The 22,878-nt window shown below is 38.0% G+C and overlaps 1 protein-coding gene and 1 pseudogene across 1 annotated transcript in view; both read right to left on the bottom strand.

The window, feature by feature from the left end:
* Positions 1 to 1,662: 1,662 nt before the first annotated feature.
* Positions 1,663 to 1,781, bottom strand: LOC118605561 (annotated as a pseudogene).
* A 4,983-nt stretch (positions 1,782 to 6,764) lies between these two features.
* Positions 6,765 to 22,878, bottom strand: part of AGO4 (argonaute RISC component 4) — a 28,285-nt gene continuing 12,171 nt past the window's right edge. Inside the window, exons 10-18 of the mRNA XM_016147253.2 lie at positions 22,748 to 22,876; positions 22,374 to 22,507; positions 21,076 to 21,260; positions 19,844 to 20,003; positions 17,198 to 17,513; positions 16,921 to 17,055; positions 13,101 to 13,202; positions 12,641 to 12,840; positions 6,765 to 10,614 (exon numbers count right to left, since the gene is read on the bottom strand). Of these exons, the coding sequence (XP_016002739.1) occupies positions 10,506 to 10,614; positions 12,641 to 12,840; positions 13,101 to 13,202; positions 16,921 to 17,055; positions 17,198 to 17,513; positions 19,844 to 20,003; positions 21,076 to 21,260; positions 22,374 to 22,507; positions 22,748 to 22,876 (1,470 nt within the window). The 3' untranslated portion in view covers positions 6,765 to 10,505. The remainder of the gene's footprint in view (positions 10,615 to 12,640; positions 12,841 to 13,100; positions 13,203 to 16,920; positions 17,056 to 17,197; positions 17,514 to 19,843; positions 20,004 to 21,075; positions 21,261 to 22,373; positions 22,508 to 22,747; positions 22,877 to 22,878) is intronic.

Genomic DNA, 22,878 nt, shown 5'->3' with positions numbered 1-22,878 from the left:
TTTTTTTGGCCTGCTTCTTTCACTTACCAAAGTTATTCTGAGATTCACCTATGTTGCGTGTATCGATAGTTCATTGCTCTTTAATGAATAGCATTCCATTACACAAATATGCAGACATTTATTTATTAATTTGCATATTGATGGGCATTTGGGTTGTCTTCGGTTTGAGGCCATTACAAAGAAAACTGCTATGAACATTTGTCTTCAAGTCTGTCAAGCATTCGTTTGGGGAAATACCTAGGAGTGGAATGGCTGGGTCTTATGATAGGTGCATAACTTCTATTTTATTTTATGTCTTTAAAGAATTTAAAGAACTTTTTAAGAAGCAGCCAAACTGTTTTCCAAAGTGATTGCATAATTTTAGCTTCTCACCAGAAGTGTATGAGAATTCTAGTTGCTCCATATCCTCCCAAACGCTTGGCCTGCTCAGTCTTTTTTAGTCTTCCAGCGTTATGATATCTTATTGTGGTTTCAACTTACAATTTCCAAATGACAAATTATGTTCAGCATTTTTCTCAAATGTTTATTTGCCATTTGTATATTTTCTTATGTAAAGCATCTGATCAAATATTTTAACCATTTTTTAAATTGGCTTGTCTTATTGTAAGAATCCTTCATATATTCTAGATACAAGTCTTTTATCAGATATGTTTTGCAAATATTTTCTGTCAAGTTATGCCTTGTTTTCATTTTCATAGCAGTGTCTTCTAAGAGCAAACATTTTTAATTTTCACATTAAATTTATTAATATTTTTCCTTTTATTGTTGATGATTTTTATGTTTTAAAAGTTTGCCAAATTTAAGATCACTGTGATTTTCTTCCATGTTTTCTTTTAGGAGTTTTATAGTTTTAACTTTTGCATTTAGGTTTATGATCCATTTTGAATTATTTTTTGTATATGGTAAGAAGTAAAAGTCAAGATCTTTTTATTTATTTTTTATTTTTTGGCTATCCAAATTGTTCAAAAGATTGCCCTCATTAAATTGTCTTAGCACTTGTTTGAAAGTCAATTAGTCATATATGTATAGGTCTATTTCTGGACTCTCTATTCTATTCCATATCTCTATCTGTCTATCTTTATGCCAATACCACACTGTCTTGATTACTGCAGCTTTAATATAAGTTTTGAGATCAAGTAATGAAGTGGTTATTTATTGCCACATAACAAATTCCACATATTTGGAGTCTTAAAACAACACACATTTATTATCTCACAGTCTCTGTGGGTCAAGAGTCTGGGCATGGCTTAGCTAGATCCTCTGTTTAGCATTTTGCAGGCTGTAATCAAAGTGTAGGTCAAGGCTGGGTTCTCATCTGAAGGCTTGACCAAAAAAATTATCCGGCTCACATGTTTGTTAGCAGAATTCAGTTCATTGCAGCTACATAACCAAAGGTCCTGTATTTTGTTGGTTGGCAGCTAGAAGCCACCCTTAGCTCCTAGAGGCCCCTTACAATTCCTTGCCACCTGGGCATCCCCAACATAACCGAAAAAGAGAGTGACAAAGGGAGAGAGACAGAGAGAGGACTTGAGAGTAAGTTTGCTAGCAAAACAGTTTTACTTATTTTTTTAGGCAAGACAACCCTTGGTTGACCTCACAGATTGCAATGACCTTGTCAGCTTACAATCCTTTATTTTTTTTACTTTTTTAAAAAATTTTTTATGCCTACAGCACCTGGTCTTCCTAGGTGGTCTCCCATTCATGTACTAACCAGGCCCAACCCTGCTTAGCTTCTGAGATCAGACAGGATCAGGTTTGTTCAGGGTAGCATGGCCATAGATGCAAGACAGTTTTAAATAACTTAATGTAAACATAAAATCACAGCCCATTGCCTTCGCCATATTTTATTGATTAGAAGAAAATCACAGGTTCTGTCCACAGTGAAGGGGAGGGGATTATACAAAGACCTAAACACCAAGAGGTAGAGATCACGGGGCCATCTTAGAATCTGTCCTCCATAGGTAGTATAAGTTCTTCAACTATGTTTTTCTTGGCTATTCTAGGTCTTTTGCCTTACCATATAAATTTTAGAATCAGCTGTAAATTTCTACCAAAAGAAGTTGACTGGAATTTTGATTAGGACTGTGTTAGATCTATAGATTAATTTGGGCACAAATAACACCTTAAAACTATTGAGTCTTCTGATGCATGATCATAGTGCATCTCTCTATTTATGTCAATCTTCTTTAATTTCTATCTGCAAAGGTTTCTAGTTTCCAATGTACATATCTTGCACATCTTTTTACAAATTTATCCCTAAGCATTTTATATTTTCGATGCTACTTAAATGGGATTTTTAAAATTTTCAATTTTACTAAAAAATCCTAATCAGAAAACTTGGAAAAGTAGACTCACTGTATGGAAAACCATGGTTGTCCTGTGCTTATTGTAACTAGGAAGATATGCATGTTAAATAAAGAGTAGTAATGTTAGCACTCCCACTTAGAAGTTTGCCTTCTAAGCGAGTCCCCTTATCTTAGTATTACCAGCAATAAAGATGATATCTTGTTCTTCATGCAACTTTCTAATACCCATGTCTATTTTTCAGCTGTTTCTGACTTGTCCAGGGAAGACAGTATGATTTATTTACTACCTAAAACATCAACATCTCCCTCATCTGACTGGTGAAACCTACTCATATTTCAAAACTCAACTCAAGGCTTCCTGCCTTCATGACAACTTCCTGACATTCCCTCCCATGTGTCCCTGCTTACACTTCCTGTGGTGCATGTGGCAACACTTAGCTGCTCTCCTTTGTCAATATAGCCATCCTGTTTCTCCTCCTCCTCCTCTAAACATGTAAAAGTCTCTAAAGTGTAAAGAGAAACCATATTTTATTTATCTTTGTAGCTCCAATGCCTAACAGAATGCCAGGTGAGCAGTAGGTATTCAGTAAATGCTTGCCAAATAAATTAATTTTTTGAGAATTTTTATAAGATTTATTTAAACCAAACTGATGCAAATTGCTGGGAAGCAAGATCTAAAATGCTCTCAAAATGATTATGACCTCAAAATGATATGACTTCAGTTCTTGAAAAAGGATAACTGTTAATGAAATAACAGAACACAAAGTCCTATACATACATTAAGATTACAACTATATAAAAATGTGTGTACATTGAAAGGTAATATGTAAAATAAATTGCCATTGTTTTTGGTATCTTTTTAACAAAAATTTTAAAACTCTTTATTATTTCTAATGTCTGAATTCCCCACCCTCCCGCTCCACACACATGGGGTTGGGGGTGGGGGATTAATATTACACGGGACACTAGGACACTGAGGGCAGCCAAGTAAAGACAGTTGGGGAAAGCAGCATTAAACAAGAAACAAAGTTTGAATGCTAACCAAATCCAGGGGCCAGGAACAGGGCCAAGGAAAGAGATCACAGAACCTAGAACTCAGAATAGGATCACTGGGAGAGCAAAGTTCAGGGTGGAAGGGAATTCAAGCATTCCTTCCCTAAGTATCTATGGGAGACAATGGATTTCATTTAACACACATTAAACACACATGTATTTCATTTGTTTAACACACATTAAACACACTGGACACTGGTTTCACAAAGGTAAATAAGACAAACTCTTAAACAGGATAAATACAAAGATGCCTAGGCCTCTTACAGTAAAAGTGTTGAAAATCAAAAACAAAGAGAAGATACTAAATGCAGCCAGAGGAAAAAGGGCAATTATCTTTTATATTAGTAAAAGTAACAGAGAAATAGAAACAATGGGATATATAGAGAGGGAAAAAGATATAAGATGAGTTTTATTATAGAATTAGGCTCATGCAGTTATGGAGGCCAAAAAGGCATACAATCTGCCATCTGTAAGCTGAGTCCAAACGCCTGAGAACTAGGAGGCCACTGGTGTCAAATCCCAGAATATGAAGGCCTGAGAATCAGTAGCTCTGATGTCCAAAGAATGTCGCAGCCCAAGAAGAAAGAAGAAATTAGCTCTTCCTTTGTCTTTTTGTTCTATTTGGGCCTCAATGGATTGGATGATGCTTGTCCATATTTGTGAGGGCAGACTCTTTTTCGGTCTACTAATTCAAAAACTAATCTATTCCAGAAACACCCTCAAGACACACCCAGAAATAATGTTTTATCACCTATCTATCCAGTCAAGTTTACACATAAAATTAACAATCACTTCTTGAAAGGAGCTGATAGATAAACAGTGGAAGCTAAAACACAATAGAATAACATCTTCACAGCTGAAAGATAAAACCTGCCAAACTATATTACCTATCAAAATTGTCCTTCAAAAACTAAAGGACCCAATTAAAAAATGGGCAAAGGACTAGAATAGCTATTTCTTCAAAGAAGATATATAAATGGACAATAAGTACAAGAAAAGATGTTCAACATCACTAATTGTTAGAAAAAATATGAGTCAAAACCACAAAGAGATATCACTTCATACTCATTAGGATCACAACTATTTAAACAAACAAACAAACCCAGAAACTAACAAGTGTCCCCAGTGAGGATGTTGAGAAATTGGAACCCTTGCACACTGCTGGTGGGAGTGTAAAATGGTGCAACTGCCATGGGAAATAGTGTGGTGGTTCCTCAACACAAAATTAGCATGTGATCCAACAATTCCACTTCTGAGTGTATAGACAGAATTGAAAGTAGGGTCTTGAAGATATATTTGTGCATTTATGTTCATAGCGAGTGTTCACAATAGTTGGGCACACATTTGAATGGTTTTAATCACCTCCAAGATAATGATGGCTTCCAATTTCTTTCACCAGTCCACATACATCACTCTCAAATCCAGTTTGCTCAAAAATGAATTTACCAATTTCCTCCTTTCCACAACACACGAATTTGCCTTTTTTGTGTTCAGCCTCTCAGTGGCACTGTTATCTATCAGGAATTGATGCTTGCCTCTGTAGTTCAACCTTACCACCTCCACTTTCTTGCTCACCCCTTATAATCTAAGGGAACTGAAATTACCTGTAATTCAAACAAATCATGTTTTGGGTTTTCTGCCCCACCTGTGCCTTTGCCCATAAGAATTCCTGGACTACTGTCTTCTACCTTGTTTACTTATAAAACTCTTATTTATTTTGAGACAGCTCTTTGAGTCATCACCTCCTCTAAGAAATATACCTTGTTCCCACATGCTGGGTTAGGAACCTCTCTAAGTGGTCTCATGGTTCTGAGCATACATTTCTTATAACACTTAACCCTTAAAGCTATCTTGTTTCATATGTGGTACCCAAGTTTACAAGTGAACTTTTCAACAGCCAGAACTTTTGTCTTTCACCTTTCTATTTCCAAGCACAAAATAGGAACTCCAGAAATGTTTGTTAAACTTGTACAAACGATTTGTAACACAGTTGCTAGTTTCTCCATCTAATTTTGTTCCTCTTTGCCTTAAAGATTGATCCCTAGCTTCCGGATAATAAAGTCAAAATAGAGGAAATAAGAGCTAAGAGATAGTAAAAGATGAGGCACATGTCTTGTAATGGTGCTGATCAGTCCAATTTCCCTAACTGCTGGTCACCCACATACACAGGAATGGGCACATGAGCCCACTCTGGCTGATGTAACATATCCCCTAGTGACTGACCCAAGGATAAATGTGAACATGACACAAATGGTGGGGAATGAAGTGGGAGGAAGGCCATCTGAATTCACTTGAAATGCACAAAATAATGAGGTTCCCGTAATAAAGGAATTCAAAGAAGGAGTAAGGGAAAGCATCTGGGTAGATGAAAATTATGGCTACCATAATCTCCTGTAAGAGAACACTATATCTAGAATCCCCTTGCCCACCTGGAAAACTCCTGCTCATGCTTCATGATCTATGCTAAACTTCATTAACACTATAAAATCTTTCCTGATTCCCCAGGGCAAAAATTGTTTCTAAGTTCCTATAATGTAATGCTCAATAGCAGGTGCAATGAAGTTAGACAGCTCTGGATTTAGATTCTAGTTTTGCCACTCAGAAACTGTGTGTTATTTAACTTCTTTGAAGCTGACTCTTCGTTTTTAAAATGGGAATACCACTATCATCCTCAGAGGACTGTTATGGGATTAAAGATGCCAATTAAAGTCACTGGCATATACAAGGCACTCAGATAAAGTTAATCTCGCTGCCGCCCCCTTTCCCCCACTCTATGCCATACTAGAATGGACTCCTTGAGGAACTGTATTTGTTCTTCTGTGTTCCCAGTTCCTAGGCTGAGCTTGACATATATTGGGTTCATGATATATGTTTGACAATAGATAAATCTGGAGACGGGGATTTTGTGCTGATGGAAAAAACAATGATCTATAGTAAAGTTAGTTGTACAAAGAATTTGCTCCTCTGGTAAACTATAAATTTCCTGAGGATAAGAGCCTAATTGTGCAAATCTTTGTGTTATCATTGCCATATCTAACAAAAGGGCTTTGCTGGTGAGAGATTTTTAAGACAGGAGACTGGATAGCCCCAGGATGGATGAATTTGAGCAGCTCCTCCTCTGAAGTCAGTTATTAAGTATGTGGCCATACTGTCCTCTGGAAACAGAGGATTTTTCTCAAAACATTACTAAAAGAGATCTTCCCATTAAGAGGTATACCTAGACTCTGATAAATCTTGTAAAAGTTTTCATATGTGAAATGTTATGAGCAGCTCTTCTAAAATTTCCAAATAACAATTTCAAAAAATAGGGAGACCCAGGAATTAAAAACACAAAAGTTTCGCACTGTTCTTCTTTCTTGAATTTCTACAATTGATGAAATTGTTTTTAAGAAGCAGTCATGTGTGTTGCTATTACAGTATACTCCATATTTATTAGACAATTGACAAGAAAAACAACTTTTGGCACAAGAATGCCAATTTATTCTTTTTTGGACACATGAACACAAAATATCCCTGCAGGCCAAAAAAAATTGCAAAATTTAAACCACCATCATCTTATTTCAACATGGGGATACCACCCCTCCCTTAATAGTTTAGAAAGTACCTCGTATTGCTAGAGACATACATCCAGTCCAAATTTAATAAAATACATTTTAAAACGTTACAGGTCTAACGATATAGAAACAAAAATTACACCATTAGTCAAATAAACAAATGCAAACATTTTCAGCCACTAGACATAGAAAGAGCATGAATATGTCAATAGCAAGGGATAAGAAAATGGTTAATCAATAACAAGATCTTCCCTTTCATTTTGCAAGGAAAAATCCTTGGAGTTGAAATCGTATTGATACAATGCCCTCAGCCTCTACTTTCTTAAAATGAAAGCAGAGTTACCGCCTTGCTATTGAGCAAGAATATCTTACAGCACATCCACAAAGGGTCGCTAGGGCAGGGTGGAGAGGGTGAGCCTTGTTAAACAGTGGATTACCTTTTCTCACAGGAGGGATAGGTAGCTGAGCCAAGTAGGTAAGCTCTGATATAGGCTGGGCACCAGATCCTAAAATACAGACCATATAGAATGTGTCTGCTTGTAAATCATCACCTTTGGAAGCAGCAAATAGAATTTACAGTAAGAATGAATATGTTCTGTCTGCCTAGACTGCTGGCTTTGTTCAGCCAGCTAGTTATCTTTATAAATTGCTCAGAGTTCAACAGCTAACAACAAAACATAACTGGTTCAACATTTGGATCTTCACCACTCTCTTAATGTCCCCGCACCTTGTCCCCAAATCGTTACTCTTTAGCATTGCTACATTTAAATCTTTCACACTATGTGACAATGCCTAAACAGGCTGCATTTTAAAAAAATCAAGCATCCTAAACCTACTTCTAGTGAATGCACACCTCCCATTGATTGACACATGCATAACGATTCAGTCAGTCCAGAGGGTTACAGATTCAAATTGTCAAGCCCAATTGAAACTATGCATTCAGACTTGCTTGCAATAAATGGTATTGCTGCAACTCTGATTCTGCAGTGGTTATCTCTTAAAGATTCGCTCCTCAGCAAGTTTTTCCAATATTTCTAGTTCTTCCATATTTCTTCCCTTTTGTCCAAAATGACAGCGTTGCACACTTAAAGGTACTGTTTTCCTATAAAAATAGGCCTCCCGGCTTTTCCTCCACCACCACAATGATCTGCCCCAGTGTACTAGGACTGACTGAGGTTGTACAAACTGTAGGGTTCAAGGTTGAGCGTGTAGCCCAACTGCAGGCAAGCAAATCAGGCTTCCAGGCACTCTGCCTTGCTCTCTGTTCCATTCATGCCAGGAGATGGTGAGAAGTGACGCTTCTTCTGTGCGTTATTAACAAGCAAGCCCGAGGCACTCAAGTGCTGGTGTGGTGCCTGCTGGCCAGCCAGCCAGCCAGCCACCAAGAGTTCTTCACATCCTGGACTCCAGCGAGCCCTCCTCCCATAAAAGCTTGTTTTTCCTCCTCTTGGGTCCAGGGTGGCCATGCTGACGGGTATTTTCTGTGCTCTCCCTGAACAAGTTTGAATAAAAGCAGCAGCCAGCCCCTCACCAACATGTCCTGATTTGTAGTATCCAAGTGAGGTATTTGCAAAAAAGGAAAATCTTAAGAAATTAACATTTGCCATCTCTTCACTTTGTTGTGCGTCAGTTACAGAGCTTGCTTTCATCCCACTGTATGCAGAGAATGACATCTGCATTCATCTTAATGAGCTACAAGACTCGATATATATTATAAAACTCTCAGAGACCAGTCTCAGCAAACACTGGTGGCGCTGCTGATCAACAGCACATGGAAATGTAAACTTCGATGTATTTACAAGCTTGTTTAAAAGACTGAAGAAAAACAGGGCTTTATATTGCTGGGATTTTGAGAAGGCTAGTTTAAAAGAGTTGCACCGGCTAATGAGTTCAAGCAAACACCCTTTCCCATCAGATCCAGTGTTTCCAGACAGAGGTGGCAACATTGGTTTACCACATTGAGTCTTTCTCTTCTCCCAGCTCCTTCCTCATCCATGTGGAGTGTGCCTCCGGGCTTTTTATCCCCTTTTCCAGCTCTCACTCCTGAAGGTCCAGGAGAGAGAATTACAAGCCAGTGAAATTTTGGGCTGGGCAACACTGGCTGCAACTACGAAGACTCTATGTAACTGTTGTCCATTCACAAAGTATTATCTACACTAAATACAAAATACATTTTCCCTACATTTTAACTGATACTTGCTTTAGATCAACTCCATGTGTTTGGAATCCCGTCACCCTGTGAACGGAATCCAGAATCTATTAAGAAAAATCAACCTTGCTATGCAGTTTTCATTTAATAAAAGGAAGGAAACCTCACCAAGTACATTTCAGGTTGATAAAGAAGCACAAAATTTGCACTGCAAGTAATTGTATAAGTAACCTTGATTCCCAGGAAAAAATGTTTTAAATGCTGGTACATTTTTGCAAGTTGCAGCATCACTCAATGTACCTTAAGGACTGGCGAAGCCTATCCAGTAAGGAAGCATCCTGGTTCTAGCTTATTTTAAAACAAAGTGACAGGACACCAACTATGACTATAAAACAGATAAAAAATAATTCTTTAAAAAGGCATGGAAATATATGTCTTTTCTGACTTTTCAGAAATTGCCAGATTATGATCTATAAGAAATAGCTGATAAAATCATACCGAAATCTCATCTACAAAACTACATTGTCAGGGGAAGGAAGAGGAGGGACCTTAAAAAATGTTTATTGCCAAAGTTAACTTTCTATGAGAAAAGTTTAAAAATCATTTAGATCTAAGAAACCACACAGCAGCATAAAATGGGCACTTTTGAAAACTTTGAAAAATACTAACAGCTAATTTTTTTTTCAAAGAGGGGGAAACATGAGTACTTTTACCATGGCAGTGTTATTTGTCACCACGACATTATATCTGTTTGTGTTACACATTCACAAAAGTCAACCAAATAAGAGAACTGCCTGTTTGAATCTGGAGCCAAATATAGTGCAATTGCTTGGCAGCCTAGACTTGCACTAGCGCAAGTCTGTAGAGATCAATAAGATTAAGTAGTAAAACTAATAAAACTCTGTAAAACTTTCAAAATTAATGCTCGTTAAAGGCATTTACAGTGGCGAAGTCGGAAATCTCCATTAAAAAGTCTATGGACCCACACAAGTAAATAGTTACGCTGAACCGAAGTAGATTGTTTGGTTTTTCTCTCCCACTTATGCGTACATCCCACTCGATGAATACAGAAAAAAGGAATAATCTTCTTTTATAAGACTAGAGGGATGCGGTGAACACCACAGCTAGCAAAATATTCCATAGAAACCTTTCTTGTAAAGTCCTTTAGAAAGTTCAGGCTGATCAGCCTTTGCATGTTGAGGTAAAAATTCAGTCCAGTGCATCAGAAAAGACAATCTATGAGTATCTATTACTTTAAAAAAATGGCTCAATTTTGTTGATGCATCAGACAGTGCTGCGAAGTATATATTCAGTGCAACTATTCCGAGCTGCTGGTAGAAGACAACCTGAAGTCAACTTGGCTCTCTCTAGAGGCAGTAGGCATTTGAAACATTTTGAGGCTGCATGGGGTGCCAAACTGGTTGAGCTCTTCTTCTGAGACTCTCAGGCAAAATACATTGTGTGCTGGGTATCATGATGGATCTGCACGGCTTTAGCCAAGGCCTGAGGATCTCGGCCGTTGCTCTGTCCTGACACATGACTGCCTTCTGCACTGTAAAGAGAATAAAGCAAAACAAAAAACCAACAAAATAAAACAAAACAAAACCACATGTAACAAAAGATCATTTCAAATTTTGCATGTTTCAAATAGCACAAATAGTACTGGATTTAAAATCTTAGGCTCAAGCTGTGGTTCCTTAAATAGTTTGTATTATTTCTCTAAATATCAGTTGCTTAACTGGAAAATGCAATATAACTTATTTAGTGGCTGATGTAATCATTAAATAATGTCTACAAAGATCCAAATCCTTAATGGTGCCTCCATAAGGACTTACGTTGGCCACTGTGTCTGGTTAATGCTTACTTTTCCTTTAGACTTCAAATGTCATTTCCCCCAGAGAAATTTTCCCTGACTCCAAAGTTCAGGTCAGTGCCACCTGGAACAGATCTTCTACTTTTCTTTCATTTGAAAGAAACACAATTAAAATTAAATTATTAATTGGATAATTATTTATTTCCCCACTGGGATATAACTCTAAGAAACTTTGTCTGTCTTACGCACCACTCAATCTCTAGTGCCCAGTACACAGTATAGTCTCAATAATCATTTGTTGAATGAATAAATAAATGTATGTGCCTAGCTCAGTGTTGGAACATAGTAGAAACTCAACAAATGTTATCATGCCACCAGTTTCTTCTTATCTTCCCCTCACTACCTAAAGTAACCTTGGAGAAGTAACAACTCTGCTCTTTCAGGATAACAATAACAACTTCTGAACATACCTCTTAAGTGTGCCATGTGCTATAAAGCTCTTGGTAAACTATAAGTCACCATCTCTCTTCTGACTCCTCTCACCCACTCACACCCAATTAACTGTTAAGTACTGTCTATCTGATTCCAGGAATAGCTTTTTACATTTAACAAAGACAATTTTGCTCTAACATACTTTCCAGCTTCATGCCTGCTGGTTCCCTTTCATATGCTCCAGCCAAAGAAAACTTGCTATTGTCCAAACATGTCACTTGCTTTCTCTTCTTTGTGTCCATTGTTCCCTCTGCCTGGAAAATCCTTTTCTCTTCTCTGTAGAGCCAAATCTTATCCACCCAGCTATGAAATCTTCTCTAACAGCCTTTCCTCTGACGTCCCATTGCATGTCCACCTATACTGCTCTGGGCTAATCGTCAGTTCTATGTTTATCTGTATTATTTCCCATATTGAAACATAAAATCCCAGGAACATGTGCTCCTCATCTTAGTATTTTCGGTACTTAGCACAGTGCTGGGCACATAGTCAATGCCTAATAAATGTGTTGAATGAATGAATGTATACTACCGAATGAAAGGTACAAAGTCATAGCTGGGCATTTTCCAATATTGCGTATTTTCACCCCTTACAGAAATAGACTTGCAGTGGAATGTCTACTATTTAGCAGCTGAATTCAGACTTGGGGAAGAGCCCAGAAATTGCTACACTTCACAGATGGTCATTTGGAAAAGAAAATCACTGCAGAGAACTTGTTTAGCTATTTAATAGAAGCTCAATAACAGGTCAAAATGTCTGATTCTCTTGGGATTCCTACTTGGGGGTAAGAATGGTCTGGCACTCCTCCTCTCCCACACACACATCCAGGTTCCCTCCAGTGCATTCTTCCAGATTGTACTGAAGGCAAAGTGAACTGGGCAGGACTTTCCCTGTATGAAGCAGGATCCACAGGCCTATGACTGCTCTGACTAGAGCCAGGACATTGTGTTGGCCACCTTCTGAGGCTGCTGAGGACCTGAGCAGAAGTGAAATGCATTTGGCTCTATGGGCAGCTCCAAAACCACCGGCAACTCCAAATCACATTCTTTTCCTCAGGCAGACTTTAGGCACACCATACAAGTATAAACAGGCCCGAACACTTCTTGGACCAAAAGTCACATTATAAGTTCTCAGAGGCACATGCAATTTTATTCTCTCCTTGCCATTTAAACTTAAAAAAGAAAATTAACCTTCTCCAAAGAGTTTTCAGTAGGAGCTCATTTTTTTAAATATGCTGCTAATACAAAGAGATTTTATTGTGCCTTGAGAAACTTGCCTGTCATGATCTTTATCCACGAGATGATACCTTGCTCTGAATGCTACAAGCCGGGCATAATACGCAGGGGCTGGAATAGAGACTGAGCGTGTGCACCGCACATAGGTGTGACACAGCTGGTAAGTCAGTAGCTGGAGCTCATCTGCGGTGAAGCAGTTGTCATCCCACAAGACCTGGTAATGTGAAGGGCGGCTGGTTCCCTGGAGAGAGTTTTATGATTAATATATTTCTGACATGGGTTGACTACCAGAGAGAAAAATTGAAATATACTCCTTAAACTCAGAAGTATTCCTGCCTAGCACACCTATCAGCAGATACCTAGACCAAAAGATAACAGTTCTAGGAGACAAGCATTAACAAAGTTATGCACAGTATTTAATAACAAGTCTACTCAAGCTAGGTGCTAAAGTTGCAAACATCTCTCTATCAAGTCAAAGATCTGGACCAACTTCCAAATTACCTGAATTCCTGCATGACTACAGAGGTAAAAGTCAAATTCAGATGGATGTGTGATGGTGCTATCCACTGTAGTGCCTGCTGGTACATTGCCACTTTTACCCACCTACCAAAAAAAAAGTGTAATTAGTCATCAAAGTGCCAAACTAAGCTTAGGCCATTTTTTTTCTTTTATACGTTACTTGGTAACAAATTAGTAAACTGCTCTTGCAAAGCAGTTTAATTCAAAATGTTGAACTGCAATGCAATGTGATACAGGCCTTATGGAAGGGAAAAGCTGGTGGGAGGAAATAACAGAGTCATGCTTTACAGGGTAAGTTGCAGTTAAAAGGGGAGATGGGATAAAAATGGGAAACTCTCTAAATATTTCCTTAAGACAGGGATGTATAAACAAACTGGTTCATCCATGTCGTGAAATACTACCCAGCAATAAAAAGGAAAACAAACTACTAACGCATACGAAAAACTGGATGAATCTCAAATGCATCATGCTACGTGAAAGAAGCCAGACTCAAAAGCTATGGGAATCCATTTATATGAGATGCTGGAAAAAACAAAACTATAGGGACAGAATACCTATCAGTGGTTACCAGGGACTGTAAGTGAGGAAAAGGATTGATTATGAAAGAGCATAAGAGAATTTGTATATCTGATGGAATCATTCTATATCTTCTTTACTGAGGTGGTGGTTATACAACTATATGCATCTGTCAAAACTTGCAGAATAGTACACTAAAAAAGGGTGAATTTTATTCTATCTATATTATACCTTAATAAAAAAAATGGAAAAAGGTAGGGGATGGATATAGCCATTCCAGGTATAAAAATGCAATGTATATGGGAAATGGAAGGTATGTGAAGGCATGTTGAAATATGAAACTAAAATGTTATGTTTGGGCTACATTGAGACAACACTAAAGACCACAGAAAAACAGCAGACAGAGGATGCATGTGTAAAGGAGGAATGAAGACTGCTAGGAGTTTCCTGCAATACAGAAAAGTTCTACCTAGGGCAGAGGGAACACACGAGACAAAAAATTGCAATGAGAGATTTCAGGGCAGAACAGAGGACTATTTAACCAACTGGATATGGGGGGACAGGAAAGAAGAATAATTTAAAGACAATTCTGAAGTTTCTAGCTTGGCTGACTTAATGTACATTGATGCCAAGTAACAGGAGAAAAGAAAAATTGAGGGAGGAATATGTTTTGGATGAGGATAAAACAATAAGTAGAAGGTTTAGACGTGTTTTGCTTGAAATGCCTGTGGTAGATTTGTATCACTGTTGCCAAATAGTCTTGTGCCCATTCCTGGGGGAGGATTATACTTCCCCACCCAATTAACTCTGGAGTGGCCATGTAACTTGCTTTGGAAGACACAATGTGGCCTGAAATGTGTTACTTCTGGGCAGATGCTTTAAGAGCCAGCACTTGGCTTGTCCTGTATCGTTTTTCCCCTCTGCTACAATGGCTGGCAACATTCCAGATAGATGCTTCTCTGTCAGCCTAGGTTCTAAAGGGAGAACAGCAGGGTCACAGCTGCTGCACAATGAATGTGTAATGTGAGCAAGAAATAGATCTTTGAAGGCCACTAAGATTTTGGAGTTTTTTTGTTACCATAGCACAGGCTGGCCTATCTTGACTGATATAATGCCTACAGAGTATGATAGTAAATTTGTCTGGGAGATAATTAGAAGTGCAAATCAGGTACTACACAGAAAAGTTTAGGGCTGGAAATACAGATTTAGGAATCTATAAGCAAATAAGTGAATCCAGAGAAGTGGGTGAGTCTACAGAGAATTGAAATCGAAAAAAGAAGAGGGATAAGTATGAAATGCCAGGAAACATTAGTGTTTAACAAACAGAGGAAGAAGAGGAGTCAAAGAAAGCCTGATTACAGAGGTGGGTAGTGAGCCTGGACAGTCACAGCGCTAAGGCCAAAGAAGGCTGCAAAGAGGTCAGTGTGGGGACCTGACAAGATATTGCTAGAATCAAAATGAGCAATTCATTAAGAGAGCAACTTAAGTGGAGTCACTGAAATTAAAGTTAGGCTACAGAGAATTGGAGTATGATTTGAGAAGGTAAGACAGAAAGTCTAGTCATTTTCTTCCTAAAAGTTTGGTCACGAAAGGAAGGAAAGATCAGGTGGCAAGTAGACTGAGGGAGAAGCACAGCAAAGGGAAGTTTATTTGGGGAATGAGGAAGAGCTTAGAAACTTTAGAGGGTGAGGTGAGGAGGTAATAGAATGGGAAAGATTGAAACTTTAGAAAATAATGGGTAATTAATGAAGTAAAGAGGGAAAAGATAAGGAACAAAGAATAGGTAAGGGAAAGAAAGCATAGGTGGAGAGGATTAGCCTCTGCAATGTGAAGAAGGAGATAAAAAAACACAAGGCTTAACTAAATTTGAAAGTAGAGGAGGGGAAGCCAAGAAAAGTCATACCTTCTAGATTTTGTTTTCTGGAGGAAATAGAAGGTTGTTCTGTTGTTGGTGATGTAAATTATTGGCAATGAAGGTGTCATGAATAGGGGGTTAGGGAGTTAAGAAGAGTATAACGGTTTGGAACAGATGCTATGGAGAATAAAATAAATGAAAAAATTACAGCCTCAAAGGCCTGGTTGAGATTTGCTACCATGAATTTGTTACACGGTTCATTACTAAACAAAAGGTTTTTTTCCACAGCCATCTCTACCAGCCTAAATAGAAGCAATGGAAATGGGCAAGTCAACTCGTTCAGAGTTGGAGATTGGCAAGAGGCACTGAAGATGTTGGTAAGTGTCAGTGTGTAAAGTAGACCAAGGATTGGGACTGTCAATCTTGAAAGGTCAGGAGTGACATTGGATGGTAAAGAACAAAACTATGAGATACCTTGGGATTTTAGAAAGATAATCCAGATCTCAAAGCTACATGGATAGCAAGCTGACAGAGGAATGGAAAGGTGACCACGCAGTTAAGGCAGGGGTGGCAGGATGATCTGTGCCCAGCCAGAGCTCGGGCAAGAGTTCAGAGACTTTGTATTAGCAGAGCCTAAGAAGTACTACTGAGTCAGGGTTTGGGCAATTTGGAAGACAGCACTTTGAATCTGATCTGATTGGAGCCCAAGGAGAAAACCTTAATTCTGTAATAATTCAAAAAACAAAAAGAAACAGCTCAACCTTGGATTAGAGACAAAAACTAAGGGTGTACTAGAAAATAAGGGAGTGACCCACAAGATTACATGATTAGGCAATAGAGAGAACTGGTCTCCCTGGGGATAGATCAGGGAGGACCTAGAAAAGATGAAATAATGTCATCAAAAATATCATAGAAGCAAAGTCATCTAATATCATGTACTTACTTAGTTTACACATAAATATCAGATCATAAACAGATTAAACAAAATGTCTTTTATCAAGTGCTGGGAACTGTACCCCAAATTAAGATTCATTTATTAATTTAATCCTTACAACAACTCTGAGATAGGTATTGTTTTTAATACTTTTTACATAATGAGAACATCATGGCTTAAAGAAGTTAAGCAACCTATCCATGGTTAGTAAGTGTGACATCATAAATGTTCAAAATTTGTACCTTAACATCTCCACAGATATAAAATTATTTAGAAGAGAAATTCTTAATACCCTAGAACCATGCCTCAGACACTAGCAGCAAAAAGTAGCAAATGCAATTAATTCAGAATTAATCATATGAGATTAACTGTAGTTAGTATATTTATTAGATTATTATTAGTCATTTCTGTTTTTAGAAAAAAAAAATTTTATGTATGCCCACTTAAAAACACATTTATCTGCATCAGATAATGAAGCTTATCTTGTGTTTTCTTACCCTTTCTGTTTTATCTGCACAAAATAGTCGTGTGTGATGTCTTTTCTGTACCACAATGTAGGTTATTCCTGGCCGGTAATCTTCTTCCAAACTAATACACGCCTTTCGAATTGCAATTAGTTCTGGCCAAGCTACCTAGGAGTTAGAAACGGAATGACATTTAACTGAGAACTCACCTAGTATCTCTCAGATCTGATTTATGCAGAGTGGCAGATGGAAGGAGGCTCCATCAGGTACCTAGACGCTCCAAAGGGCAACTAGGGGATAATGAGTGTACCTGTTTCATTTGTCCCTCGGATACCCCTCCACGGTAATAGATGATCCGAGTGGGTTTGAAGCGTGTCGATTTGTAGAACTGGATCAGCAGCTCTCGAACCATGTTAGTAAGGTCCTGGATTACCTCCTGACTATAGAGGAGCTCCTGGGAGATCTCCTGGCGGGAAGTCTGTACCCGAACGGTGGCACAGTACCGGCTGGGGTGGCCATCCATACTGCCAACGACAGCAGCAATGGAAGGCTTCTTCCCATCCCCTGCAGGAGGGTGTGTGACATCTGCTCCCAGGAAGATGACAGGCTGCTGGAACACGGATGGCCTGCTCAGATTTAAGGAGACATTGCCACTCAGATATATAGATGCAAATATTTGGGTTTAGCAAGTTCATCAGATACAATCACAGATATAATCTTAGAAGAGAGAATAAAGACTTTTGCCCATTGGGAGAGAACAATAAGGCTCCATGAGTATCTGTGGCACCCTGTACAATGAATCTGAATTGACTGCAGAAGTCAAGATGGTTCTTCTGTAATAGTAGGAAGGGAAAAATTTAAAAAGAGGATCCGATCCAAATTTAAAAAGGAAAACTTTTATAGAACAGGTTTTCTTAGGATCATGGGATTTCTTACAATTGACACTGAATTGCAGAATGTAAATAAAACTGGAATAAAATGTCCAATTCTTTTTAATATGTGAGATTTGAAAAAGAAAAGAGAATCAAGTTTATCTCCTTCCCTGTTTTATTTTTATCCATAGTACTTAACACTTACACCACATATTTATTTATTTATTGTGTATACACACACACACACACACACACACACACACACACACACACACGAATATAAGCTCCACAGGGCAGGAAATTTGTTTTGTTTTGTCCTGTTCACTGCTATATCTCTAGTGCCTAGAACACTGGCCTGGCTCACAGTTGGCCGTCAATAAATACTTGTTGAAAGAATGAATTCATTTATTTGGTACTGATTTATCTGAGGAATCAAGAAGAAAAATATCACGGATGTCTCTTGAGAAAATTCTTAAAAGTAAGATTTGGGACTGAATATTGATTTTTAAAGTATAATCTTGGAGGCATCCCAAATACAAAAATCTCATATAATAGGCACTAAAGATGTAATAAGTATTAAAGAACAGGTACCTCCATGAGGGTAGAGGCTATATTGTATTTATAAATATCATACAACATGGTCCTGGCACAGAGCAGTATAACAGTGAATGTGTATACCTAGCATATATAAATATAACATAATAACAGCTTACATATACTGTGTACCAGCCACTGTCTAAGTACTTTATATATATTAACCCATTTAGTTCTCACAACAATTCTATGAGGGTGGTACAATTACTTCTCAATTTTCAGATTTAAAAAATGAGGATAAGAGGATAGGGAACTTTCCCAAGATCACATGGCTGGGAAGCAGTAAAGCTGGAATCCAAACCCAGGAAGTCTGACACTGAAGTATGTATTCTAAGCCACTGTGCTACACTGTCTCATATGTTCTGGGTAGAATTAATGATTTTAGACTTTAGGTTAATTTCCTCTATGGCCTATATACCTCATCTACTAATGTTACAAGAAGGATTTAATTACCTGAAAGTTTCATTCAAGAACAAAAATGAGAACTGTGATATGATTGTCCAAAGGTTAGTAAATTTCCCCTTCTTAAGTATGGCGATGACTAATACCACAGCCCTAAATTTAACTTTTCAAAACCCTTTGGCATAAAACCATCTTAGAGTTAACAAGTCATATTACCTCAATAGATAAGGAAACTACAAATTAATTAAAAGACTGACAACCCAGTCTAAGAAATGGGCAAAGAACTCAACAGGCCTATCACAAAATGGTATGTCCAAATAGTCAATAAGCACATGAAAATGTGCTCAACATGACTGTTGTCAGGGTAGTGCAAATTAAAACCTTAATGAGATGCTGTTACCTCCAACCAAAATGGCTAAAAATAAAAGGACTGATACTACCAAGCATTGGTGAGAATATGGAGCAACCAGAACGCTCAGTGGAAATGTAAATTAGCACAACCAATTTGGAAAACTATTTGACAGCATTTATTAATGTGAAATATATGTATTCTCTATAACTCAGCAATTCTACTTCTGGATATGTACCCAAGAGGAAGAGTACTTAAGTCCAACAAAAATGTAGAAGACTTATATAATGAATATACAAGAATATCCTTCAGTGGTAGAACAGATTAAAATTTTGTGGTATATTCACATAATAAAATAATACAACAATAAACTATTACTTAATACAACAACATGAATAAATCTCAGAGATGTAACACTGAACAAAAGAAGACAGACACAAAATAGTACATATTGTATGGTTCTATGTATACAAAGTTCAAAAACAGGCAAAACTTATCTATGGTGATAGAGATTAGAATAGTGGTTACCTTTGGGAGTTATCTATGAGGAAGGGCAAGAAAAAAGCATGATGAGGCACTGGAAAGGTTCTATATCTTAGCCCAGGTGGTGGCTACATGAGTGTATATGTACATAAGAAAAAGCAATTGAGATGCATATTTGAGGTTTGTATGCTTTACTGTAAATTATATAAGTTAGATCTTAATAAAAAAGTGGGAAAAACAGAGTTCAGAATCTTACCTTTGATGAGGTACAAGCACATTGTTAATTCCTCCAAGCTTTGCATTAATCTTCAGGCAAAGGTTGGATAGGGTTTGGGGTGAGGTCTTCACTACATTTTTAACCTGGACGCACTGCGTGGCCATACCCAGTAGGGTATCTCCAACACGTTTCACCTCCGCTAAAAAAATAAATAAATAAATAAGTTAATCACTTTATAAAAATGTTTAAATATTCTCCTAATTACCATGAATAGAGGAAAAAAATTCACACATTGACACAGTGTGGCTATTATATGGTGTTCGCTGTGCTAAATGTTTTTCATGAGTGGTCCTTTCATCTACTACATCCCCAGGACAATTTTTTTTTCCAGTTTGGATAGACCCTCCCCCTCCCCTTTTCTTCCCTCCTGCAGGCCTTGAAGCTAGCCGACTTCCTTTATTCTATGATGCTGTCTGCCACTATTCACTCAGTCTCCCAAGATTCCTTTTCCCACAGGACTGGCCTAGCAAAGGAATCAATTTCCCCAGTTCTTCCTTCTCACTACACGTACCAACCCTTTGAATTTTAAGTTTTGTTCTTCCCCTTTACCCCGCTGTAAACATTAGAGATAAACAGAGGGTAACAAAAGAAGCAAATACAGAGATATTTTATAAAGTTCAAATAGCTGATCTGTATTCCCAAACCCTTTACTTGAATGATAGCAAAAAGAACTTTGTATCATTCTTCTTATAGTAAACAGACTAAACAGCTCCTTTTCTGGAAGTAGTAGTCTCCCCACTCATCCCCATTCTGATATCCTTATGTGCTTTTAACCAACAGTCGAGTACTACTTGTTTTTAGGACTACAGTAGAATTACACTGTATGCCCCAGCCCTCAGTCTCATTGCATTTCCTGGGCCCACTCCCACTCCCACTCCCCCCACATAGGCTGGGTAGGCTACACAGCTGGTTGTGGCCAAGAAGGTGCAGATGTTAAGAACCCTCCAGACCTCTCTGTTCTCTCTTCCACGGGGCCACATTCCAAATAGCAATTGCTCTGCCAACCTGCGTCCAGAGTGAAAATGATAACATGGAATAGAGGCTGTAATCTACACTCAATGGACACAGAGCAGGAGCAAAAAGCAAACCGCTGCTGCTTTGAGACACTGAGAGACTGGGGGTGTTTGTGACTGCAGCGTAACCTAACTCGTCCTGACTGTTACATTTACTATCGAAATCATCCCTCATTCAGCATTAAAGGGGTCCCATACCGTATACGGGCGTCTTCCCGGGCAAGATAACCACTATTAGCTGTAAGCCCACATATGTCATTTTCAGATGTTTAAACATGGGCTCCACGCTGTCTGCACCTTGTGCATACTTGCAGAAACATGGCTGACCCTGGATGGGCATTCCTGCATCCTTAGAGATTTTACGGAGCTGGTCAGTGAAACTCCTGTTAAAATAGAACCAGTGGCACAGTGCTTTCATTTCAGAGTACATTCATAGCCTTTATTTCCCTCAATGATACTTCTCTCACTTCTGAAAATTCTTAGCTAAAATTAGACACAAACAAATAAACAACAAAAAAAATCTTTTACTGGTTGCCAAAAGTAGACTGGCAGATGTAACACTGCAGTTATAATGCAGAAGAATCTATATTACTAAGATATCAGATTATCATTTTGCATTTTTAAATAATTATGCCTCAGCTGGGCCCCAGGGCCTTGAATACTATTCCTATCCAAAGATTTTTTTAACACTCAAGTCAGTAATTCTGGACTGAGGAAAAAGCAAAGTCAAATTTCAGGTAATCTTGGTACGCCTTGTACAAGACTAGCTGGATGAGCTTGTAAGTTTGTGTTCCACTGAGAACACAGATACATACTGTGATAAAAATCAGTCATTTAGGATTACAGTTAAACTGGTAACAGATTTGATTCCATAAAATGTCAAAAGAAATCATCATTTCAAAAAAGCAAAATTCATTATGAAATTTTAAACTTTAGAATGAAGAAGTTACTTCAATCTATGTATAAAGCTTTAGGAATGGTTCCTTTTGTGCATTTGCCAATATTTTGTAGGATTCTTTTCTTTCATACCAGTTGTTTTCCTGCCTTGATTTTCCCTCCCTTCTCACTAACTACCTTTATATTAATAGCTGCATCTGTAAGATATGAACCAATGATCTTAGTCAGTGACCCTGCAGTAAATCACGCTTCCTAGTAAATTATAATGATTAAAAATAAACTAGTTTTTATCTTAGCTGAAAAGATACAATTAATACCAAAGAAAGCTTCACTAAGAACCCAAGAATTTGCCAACTGGCACTGCTTCACCCTTGTTAGTCACAAATTTCTGTTCTAAATCTAAGGAAGCTGTGTTAGATTCTTAATGTAATGCCCAAGTTGGCAATTTACTATATAATACAAGGTCTTTTTCCTATAGCCAGATGGTGTCACTATAGGAGTCAGGGATTTAGTGCCAGTGCACACAGCACATTCACACAAAGATGGTATTTTCATATCTGGAAGGGATATTACTAAGCTGAAAATATGAAGATACTCACTTTAGTAAATCTTCCCTACATTGTTTCTGAGGCGCAAAACAAGCAACTGCCCAAACTTTAATTTCAATGCCAGCATAAAACTGCTTTCCTCGCATGTCCCAGACACCCTGGTTGGGTGTGGCTACTGTTTTATTCTTTAAAAAAAAACACACAAAAAAAAGAAACAAAAGAAAAGAGAAAATGCATTACAATCTAAGGCCATTTGAATGTTGATGAGGGGATAAACAGAACTCTATTTGGTATTAGCCAAAAGACAAAGAGCAATACTGAGCAAAGCTATGGGTAATTCACTGTGGTGGTGTAGAAAAGCCCTCAATTATTCCGTTTTTGACTGGTTATTGGAAGAAGCTTGCTGAATAAAATAAAACGCTTACCCGGCCTCCGTATTGCAGCATTGGTGCTGGAAGTACCCTGCCTGTGAGCTCTGTCATTTCATTATGGACAACAATACCAAATTCTTTAAGGTATGGATCAGGTCCACCCACCATGCTGTTACTCTTCACCT

This window comes from Rousettus aegyptiacus, unplaced genomic scaffold (assembly GCF_014176215.1).
Source record: "Rousettus aegyptiacus isolate mRouAeg1 unplaced genomic scaffold, mRouAeg1.p scaffold_m13_p_1, whole genome shotgun sequence".
Classification (NCBI taxonomy): domain Eukaryota; kingdom Metazoa; phylum Chordata; class Mammalia; order Chiroptera; family Pteropodidae; genus Rousettus; species Rousettus aegyptiacus.
This window is presented reverse-complemented; position numbering and strand designations above follow the sequence as displayed.